Below are 10,069 nucleotides of genomic sequence, written 5' to 3'. Positions count from 1 at the left end.
GTAAAGGTAGCTCTAAGTGGTCTCAACATAACTGTAGTGGATTTCTATTAATGTCCTCAAGTTTAGCTGATCTACAGCAGGTTCAGATGGGGAGTGGGATGGGATTCAGTCATCTCAGTGAGTTGATAGATTGCAAGCTCTGTAATGCCATTCAAAGAACTGAAAATCACTAAGCATTCAACAGAGGACTTGTCCAAGTCAATCAGGGATCCTCTGATCTCATCCTCATATTTTTGGGGGGGATCTTTTCATTTTCTATGCTACAGTTCTTGCCAGAATGCAAACACGTCTCTGGATTAATTTCTCAATAGAAGCACGAGAGAGAGAAAACAACTTGAAGAAATTGTAGACACAAATCGATTATCACTTTTGCAATAATTAAATCCTCATTGACAATATAAGACTGTTATTCTTGGTAAACTATGGTAAATCAAGGATAATCTTAGCACACAGTTACTTAGTTCATCTCCAATAACTAGAAATTTGAGAACCTAATATGTGAAAAGATGGGTGTTGTGATTTATCAGAAGCAGAACAAAAGGGACAAGACATGATATTGAAGCTTAAATAACAAAAAACATTTTATTTGATGAGATAAAAATAAAAAAGTGGGTGAACAGCTAGTGGTGGACTATTGAGTTAGTGGTTGTGAAGTTAAAAGTAAAATAATTTGACAAACTGAATTAAAATGTAAAGTAAATGAAAGATTAGATGATTGACACACATGATCAGCAGAAGTGGCAGTAGTTAAGCCAAATAAGCATAGACAAGATTTCAACAGCAAGTTTTGACCCTTTCAAGTCAGGAATGACTGTAAGAAAATGCTAAACTACATTTACAATTTACATTCTCTCTGTAGATAACCAGGCCCAGCATGGCCAGGTGGTTAGGGAGCTCGACTCGCAATATGAGGGTCGTGGGTTCAAATCCCTGTCACACCAAACAAGCTCGCCCTTTCAGCCATGGGGGCATTATAATGTGATGGTCAATCCAACTATTAGGTAAAAGAGTAGCCCAAGAGTTGGCAGTGGGTGGTGATGACTAGCTACCTTCCCTCTGGTTTTACATTGCTAAATTAGGGATGGCTAGCACAGATAGCCATCATGTAGTTTTGTGCAAAATCCATAACAAACAAACAAATTGTAGATAACCAATCAGATAAACAAAAAATCCTGGAATTAGCTACTCCTTGTTACAATCTTAGAACATATTGACATATGCTACGTCAGATACAACTATCCCATGAAACAGTAATTAGCATCCATGAACTGACCCTGCTGCAGAATGTTAAAACTAAGGTTGCACTTATAACATGATAAAATTCCAATTCAGAGTTAGGAAGGTCTTTTAGGTATGCACCAAGAAAAAAACCCAACTAGAATATTAAGATGAAATTTTTAAGTTTTGTTTTCATGTATTTATACTCATTAGCTTCTGCGATTTGCATTTCCTGTACCCTGTATCTTTAGTGCTTGTTCCAGCTAGTACCCAGATTACCTAATGCCTATGATTTCCATGTAAAAGCTACCTAAGGTATTGAAAAAAAGTAATATGAAAAAGTAAAATTTTATAGTAATTTAGTAATTAAGTAATTTAGTATTGAATTGTTATTTTAAACTGGAGTAGACTTGGGATGAGGAAAGTTTAATGGTTCATTTCCTTATTTAATGAAACTAGCTGACTTACCCATTTCACTTCTCAAGGGTGTCTTCAAAGTTTGGTAGAGATAAGTAAAATAATACATATGGTACCCTGCAGGGAACAACTTGGGAAGGGTCAGATACAAATGCCAACCCCTTTGTATTATTTCTTGGGGCTCTAAGGATGTGTGACAAATTTGGTTGATATTGGTCAAAAATTGAAGATGTGAAAGGCATCCAATAGACAAAGACAGGACAAATTTCTATGCCATCCCCATTCCCCCCATGTTACTTCCCAGAATGTTCTAAGGGTGCATTTGAGGTTTGGTATAAATCAATAAAGTAGAATGGTGTGCATAGGGGTTACAGGTCCAAATTCTGTCTCCCCCATGTCAGTTCCTGTGGGTCCCTAATGGTACATGCCAAGTTTGGTAGAGGCTGGTCAGAAACTCAAGATGTGAAAGGCAGACATGAGGATATATTATGACCTTTCAGGGAGGAACATGAGGAGGTCTGATTAAATGCTGACTGCCCCCTGTTACACACACTGGGGGAGGGTTTCGTGAGAACATGCCAACTTCAAAAGCAGTACATCATGTTGTAACAAATGTTACAGAGGTTTTGGAACCAGGGGGTGCTGTACACCCCAACTTTAACATATTTGACTTATATAGCAATTATAAATTATATTATTATATTAATTTTCTGGGGGGGCATGCTCCCAGACCTCCCTAGATTGAGCTGCTTTTGGCAGCTCCTTATACTTTCAATCTCTCATTGTAAAGTCTGAATGTCTAGCCAAGTACCCCAATTTTGAAACTCCTTCCTACACCACTGTATTATGTATTTTCAATGAAAGAGAAAACCATGAAATACACATGCTCTAATTTTAGTGCTTAAAGTTTATTCAGAGTCAAATAAATTTGTATCTGAGAGTTTTGTAAAATCATATCAAAGTGCAATTAAGACTTACGTATGGGAACAAGCAGATGCCAAGTTCTTAATCTGGTCATTCCTGTGATGACTGGTAGTCATTTATTTCTAATTCTAGCCTGACTGTTTGTTTCTTAGAGTAAATATGTACATATATTTTTACAGTGTTGTGTAAGTAGAGTCAAGTAAAGGGTAAATTGTCATGTAGTTGTGCTACAGTATAATTTGTCATAATGTATTGTAGTGACATAATAGTGCAAGATCTCGTATTGTTCCTGTTTATGATATCTTAGTCTTGGGTATGAAGGCAATAAGTTTGGCTGAGGGTCAGTACAAGGATGAACATTAAATAAGCAAAAAGGAAGTTATTTAAAACTCCAAAAGTTACTAAATCTTACACCAAAACCTTATGTAACAACACAGTCTTGGGTATGAAAGCAGTAAGTTTGGCTGAGGGTTAATACAAGGATGAACATTAAACAAGCAAAAAGGTAGTTATTTAAAACTCCAAAAGGTACTAAATCTCACAACAAAACCTTATGTAACAACACTAAATTTATATGATTCTACTTTTATCACTGCAAGAAAGACACAGGAAAAGAAACTCTTAGAGCTTGTAGGTATGTTAAAATATTTTATTATCGCATTAGGAAAACAAACCTTCATCTTGCAGATACATTTGAAGATGCATATGGGTAAGTATGAAAACCATGACAGTATCATTCCAGTAATCAACTTAATATATTGTGATTTTGTAATGTTACTGTTTTTTCATTATGTGCTTTACATTTGCTTGCTTGTTTATTTGTTCAAGTGCAATAGATCATGTAATCCAGGGATTCAGATTCGTACAGCAGGTTGTTACCAAGTGAATCTGTATGGGTGGGTGGACCCCAAACCTCTTGCTCGTCTACTTGACCACAACCAAACATGGTGTGATGAAAACAGTCGACCCAAGCTGATAAGGTCATGCAACCTTGGGAACTGTAATGATGGAGTTGCATGGAAACCTGGGCCCTGGCAACCAGTAAGTGATTGTAACTGCTTTTGCTTCTTGTTTCATGGTGATTTTATTATAATGACACACTATTTTGTTGCCAAACATAGAACTTTGGCAAAAGACAAGCATTAGGGCTTGCTTTGTCTACCCATCCTGGAAGTTTTTCTTTCTACCTGGGCTTAGTAACAAGAATATATTTGTGCTTACTGTATTTATGTATGAAACTTGAAACTATCACAACAAGGAATTATGCCACAGAGTTTGATGTTTTTTCTCCATTTGGACCCTGGAACATACCTATGTGGACCTAGCCATAACAGATACTATGTTACATTCATTGTTTTTCTGTTTGGACATGGAACTTTTTTTTTTTTTTTAATTTATGTGCACTGACCTATCCTTACTAGATATTAAGTTATGAAAATATGTTTGTACATGTTTTGAAGACATTGGAATTTGTAGTAAGAAATTAAGTTAAAAAACAGTTTTATACACAATTGATATTTCACTTGTTAACTACCTAGACCTGTGATTACCAGACATAATACACCAAGCATGCATTTGATATTTTTGACCCTTTTTCATTGAAAACTTATTTTCTGTGAAAATGTAAAATGAGAATGTACAAATCATATATTTTGCTTCAAATAGTTTAACAGGAAACTGAAAATAGGTAACTGTAGAAACTATGTCTGTAGATATTTTTAGTAATGTGTTGAACTGGCATTGTAATGATACAGGGTTAGCATGTTCTCTATGTCAAAATCTGAAGTGCTATTAATTGTTAATAATCAAACTTTTTATTCATTTTTGTGTCTGTTACTGAAATTGAATTATTGTTATTGTATTTTTTATTTAAATTCAGTACATAGTTTTATCACTAGTATGTTTACCATGGCAGGTTCTAGCTTACTATGGGGTGGGGAATAGAATATTTCTTTCTGTTTTTTAATTTTTTTATGTGTTTCAAGTTTAATAGAAAGGTTAGAAAGGCACCATTGTGTTTTTAAAAGAGGAAAGATTATAGACTGTTAGAAACCTTAAATATTTGTAATGTTTGATCATGCATATGTATGAGACCACTCTTCAGTATTAATAACTTATCAAAACAATATTTTAAAGCCCATCACATGTACAGTTGTGTAGAATTGTCTAAAACCATTTTTGCAACAAATTAACAGTAAGTTCACTACATACTTTTACTTATATATATATATATATACATATACAGGCATTATCTGTAGAATCTGTGCCACTATCTCTCCATGACAGTTGATAATTCAAAAGGGTTGGGATAAACAAATCATAAATCACAGCTAAAAACTTTCAACACTGTTTTGCTTGATCTAAAGCCTGTCAGAATCTGGATACTGACAACTGGTCATAGATTTTATTGAATGATGAGATATACTTCATTCAGTTCCAAAGTGATAGCCAAAGGTAAATCTGGAGGCAAGTGAATAATTTCACTATAATTGTATTTGGCCAGTTATGAAGAGTTATAGAAACATTTTATAGCTTAATTTGAATTTTGGGCATGGGATCTATCTGTGAAATATCTTCAAGTATAAATCATCAGGGATATCAAGAAATCTTAAATAAACACATTTTCAATGGCTGTAGTGACATTTTGCAGTCAGTAGGCCAGTATTCTTTATTGATAGGATAATGTCCCCTGCAACAAAGTATGTAAGAGCCATGTCTGATTTCAAAGTAACAAATTATGTATCTTGAAATGGCTCACCTAATCCGTTGTTAGATCATCTGGAAGGAGTAATTTGAAAAGTTACACCACAATTTTGTAGAAATTGTCATCAAAAGAGTTATCTTTAGAAATAACATTGGAAGCATGAACAAGACATCTGCCAGAGCCTAGATGAGAGAATGCATCACAGTACAATAGCAGTTATCCATGTCAAGATGCTACTACATAGTATTTAACATGTATCTCAAGGAATTTCATCCTCATCCTCTCTACAAGTCCAAATACTTTGGGTATGGCCAAGTAAATGACAAACAACAAGTGTTACATATCTTGTAATAACTATGATAAGCAGAGCTTAATTTATTGTTTGTTCATCTGTCTTCATTTAGGAATTATCAACCATCTTTTGTTATTATGTTTCTTTTTTCTTATATTTCTCACTGTCAGTTTTTTTATGTATGGGCTGGATTATTTACAGTAGGTGTCTGTGACTTGTTGGCGATAAATTTCAACAATAAACAAACAGCAATACAGTCCACTTGGTTTAAAATAATATATTGAAACAATTCAAACTTATATAAAAAAATTTGTTACACTGTTGGTTATCATAGTTCTATCCAGAGCTTGAAATAATTCTCTCTTTTTCATCAAAGTTCACACAGGCTGGTTCAGTTACTTTAGAACACAATTTGATAAGACGATTTATTCTTCCAGCTCTGTTATTACAATCATAATGTCTGTGATAATTTCACTCTAAAATCACCACTATATCTATTGATTATGACAGTTGTGTCCAGAGATTTATATAATCTAATCAAAAACACCTTAGATGTGATAAAGAGGTGTGGCCAAAAAAGGATTGAGGATGTGACTTAAAGGAATTAACTCAAAATTGGCAGTCAAACTGGTAGCTACACTTATAATATTGATAAAACTTTTCCAGCAAATATTCATTTATTAGTTAGCCAGGCTGCATTTTTTGTTCAACTTGGGGCATGATGATAGGTAAAACAAAATATGCAGCTTAACTAACTAATGATTGAATATGTAGTGTAAAATTCTTATCAATGCTATAAGTGTAGTTACCAGTTTGGCTGCCAATTTTGAGTTAATTCCTTTAAGTCGCATGCTCAATCCTTTTTTGGCCAAGCCTTTTTTTTCACACCTAAGGTGTTTTTGATTAGATATCATGTTTTTTTTTGTCAAAACACACCAACGAACTGCAGCAAGTAAGGAAGTGACACTCGATAGTAACCAACATTAGCTTTAGGATTGCAACCCTATTATTGAGAACAGAACTATACTTTACAGAACCAACCAGATTCTTTAAAATATGTGATGGTAGTTTTCCTTTCTAAAACAGTGTTATTAACTTCCTTTATAGTAATGCCATGGAAACTAGGTTAACAGTTTCTTGTCATCACCTACATACACTCTGGACAGCCATTTCAAGTATCATTATTTAAGCTATTTGCTTAAGATAATATCACATCATGCTGAATGCTCTTTAAATAGGAGAATTTCTTAAAACTTGGCAATGAATAATAACTGCCCACCCATATGATTCTTTTGAAAACTTGAGCTAGAAACTGCTAATCTTGTTTGCTTGCCTAATCAATACTTATGTGCTTTCACCCCATAGTATTGCTGCTCTAAGTCAGCCATCTTTAATCCAAATGACAAAAAATTAAAAATGGTCCACCTTTACTCTTAGATGAAGCTGTATAAACATTTCAGACTGATAGCTCACGTGACTTTTTACATAGAAGTGCACAAAATTTTTGTCAAAATTGAGCAGTTTTTGTTTTTTTGTTTTTGCACATGTGGCTTATATTTAGACCAAATTTGGCACCTTATTGTAGGTTGTAAAGATCTATCAGTGTACTAAATTTGAAAAAATCCATGAAAGTTAGATATGTTTTTTTATCAGATAAAGTTTTCTATCTTGTGTATTTGTTAATGGATTGCCTTGAAATTTGGTATATGAAGTAAAGTTACAGTAGAGCACATCCACTGAAAATATGTGGTAGTTTGGATCACCAAAGTCTGAGATACAAAAAGTGAAAATTGCTAAACTATTACTCCTGTTCATAACACGCAGTGTGTCCTGCAGGTTTTTTTTGGCTTCACAACATACTACCATGTGTCTTGATTGTTTTTTTTCATCAAAGTCCATATAGGCTGGTTCAATTACTTTAAAACATAAGTGACAAGAATTATTCTTCTCTACTTTGTTATTACAATATAGTCTATGATTACTTTACTTTATAAATTGGCACTATACGCTTTTTATGGCTAAACTCACAATCAAGCAGTATAGATATATATATCTAATTAACTAGAACTACATCTTGGATGCACATTTATAGCTGGACAGAGTTGTAGAACATTCCACACACTATGAGATATTATGATGCAATAATATTCAATTAAATTGAGAAACTTAGAAGGTTCTAGTAACATGATGCAATAATACAAAAATCACCAGTTCACAACAGTTGGGCTACACAACATATGATTCGCAAAAAGTGATGTAAACAAACTTGTGATAAACTGTCACTTCTAAAAGTAACTCAATTTAACACTCACAATATACTTAAATGGAAACAGTCATGTATATCTAACACTGACAATTTGTTTTTGGAAGTGTGTAATGGAGGTATGCTGTCTCCATTTGTTGTAATGATACATACAGTTCCTATAACCATTATATACTGGAAGTGGAGTTAAAGTTTGACGTGAAAAAGCAATTCCTGTTGAGTACATATGATACCGGGTCTTTCTGGATTGGAATAAACGATGTTACAGTTTTGTAATGCTGGAAGCAAGATTTAGTAGATTTATCACAGTGAATTGAACTGATGATGTTGGGAACAAATTGGATTATTTGTGCTGATGAGCTTATCTTATGTCATTATGGTGGAAATTACCAGAATAACTTCAGAGTTAGATACAGACTTTTTTAGTGGTTAGTTAACGATCTTACATGTGAAGAAGCTGGGCTGGTGCATAACATAAGTGATGTTTACTGATCATTTTCTAAGGTAATAAAGGCTTTATTTTGATAGCACTAAGCTGAATTTGAGTTAACTTAACAGACTAAACCAGTAACACTCTGAAGCTTTTTATATACCATATGGTGTATTATTGTCAGTTTCAGTTGATATTTGTTTTATTTTGAAAGCTAGTGCCTAATGGAAAACAGACTAAGGATATTGCCAGTGTCTGTTCTAACACAATAAAAAAATATTACTTCTGAGACTAATAAGAGATCAAATTAAGAATTTAATGATAGAGTATGTATGAGAGGGAAGATGCTGCATACTCCCTCTCTCATATTCTTTGTGTAAAAGCCATAGAGTATAGATGTCATTCTTAATAAGTTATATTTCCTTGTTATTTTCTGAAATTCGTGTTCAGTTGCCTTGTTTTTGCTTCCATACACACTACTTTGTCACACACACTTCAGTAAGCTGAAGTTCAGTTTGAAGATAGACTTTAAATTATTATTTTAGTGTTTTCTAAAAATAGAATATTTTATGAAGATAAGAAAACTTTTAAATAGATTATTTTGTGACTTTTTCTTTCTCTAGTAATTAATTTTGAAGTTACAAAATTAGATTTGATACTGGCTTCAGGATTACTCTTAGCATTGCATTGCAAAGCTTAATTTTTAGGGTTAACCCTTGGTTTACCTAGTTCAATGAACACATCCTAGTAGACTAATTATAGCTTAATTCATGCTTAAAGTTATTGGATTAAGCTAGTGAATACTTATCTTTGTTTTATATAGATAATATTTTGTTTTTCTAACATATTTTTTATTTCTTATTTGCACATCCTTTACTTTCACAATACAAATTAATTTGCTTATACGACATCTGAAAGCAAGCTTATACACTTAGTACCTGGCAGTGGAAATGTTGAAATATCACAGTAGTTTACATGTTGCCAGATTTCATTACACTGAATAATTTATTTCCTACACACAAAAAAACTTGTACAGTAATTTTCTTTAGTATGTAAGGGAACAAAATGTTGATACTAAGGCAGAAGTAAAGTTAGTAAGTAAACTGAGCACAGGACACTTGCATCTAATTTTAATATTATTTCTGGTTCATTGAATTCAGTGTTCTGTTACTTGTGGTACTGGAATGCAGAAAAGACGTGTTCCTTGTTATAACCTAAATGGGCAAAAGATCAACAGAAAATACTGTCATCATTCCATGAGACCAATGAGAAGAAGAAAATGCTACAAGAAACCATGTAAGCTTTCAATTTGGAAAAAGTAGTGAACAAGTATTAACTTATGTTGTAAAAATATTATATTTTAGTTATTTGTATTTTTAATTATAGAAGAAGAAACATATTTTTCTTTTTGTTCATTTTTTCTTGGTTTCATCCTGTATATTGCAACAGGTAAGTCATATGACTAATTGTCTTGACAACTGTAATTAAAAAGAAGCTATTTAATTCTGAATGACTTATTAACAGGTTTGCTCAACATTTGGAAATTCATAGACAAACAAGACTAGAACATACCAAAAAAAGAAATTGTTGATTTTATCTACTAATTATACACATAATTAATAAATGTTTTATAGCATTCAAGTTAATATTTGTAACAAGTCTTTTTTGCAGGAAATGTAAGAAACAATTTGTATAACTATTTTTAGTTCTCAAAACACACACATACTTATTACAAGATTTCATTTAAAGAGTTCTAATCATGCATTGCTTGTTGATGCTATGTTCAAGGAGGTGGAAAAGAGAAAGATAACCAGCTGTGAA

General features: G+C 32.9%; 1 protein-coding gene across 1 annotated transcript in view; it reads left to right on the top strand.

Moving 5' to 3' along the window:
• Window positions 1–9,652, top strand: part of LOC111083167 (A disintegrin and metalloproteinase with thrombospondin motifs 20-like) — a 26,766-nt gene extending 17,114 nt beyond the window's left edge. The window contains exons 5-6 of the mRNA XM_022379474.1: window positions 3,388–3,600; window positions 9,409–9,652. Of these exons, the coding sequence (XP_022235182.1) occupies window positions 3,388–3,600; window positions 9,409–9,570 (375 nt within the window). The 3' untranslated portion in view covers window positions 9,571–9,652. The remainder of the gene's footprint in view (window positions 1–3,387; window positions 3,601–9,408) is intronic.
• Window positions 9,653–10,069: the final 417 nt, after the last annotated feature.

This window comes from Limulus polyphemus, unplaced genomic scaffold (genome assembly GCF_000517525.1).
Source record: "Limulus polyphemus unplaced genomic scaffold, Limulus_polyphemus-2.1.2 Scaffold8415, whole genome shotgun sequence".
Classification (NCBI taxonomy): Eukaryota; Metazoa; Arthropoda; class Merostomata; order Xiphosura; family Limulidae; genus Limulus; species Limulus polyphemus.
This window is presented reverse-complemented; position numbering and strand designations above follow the sequence as displayed.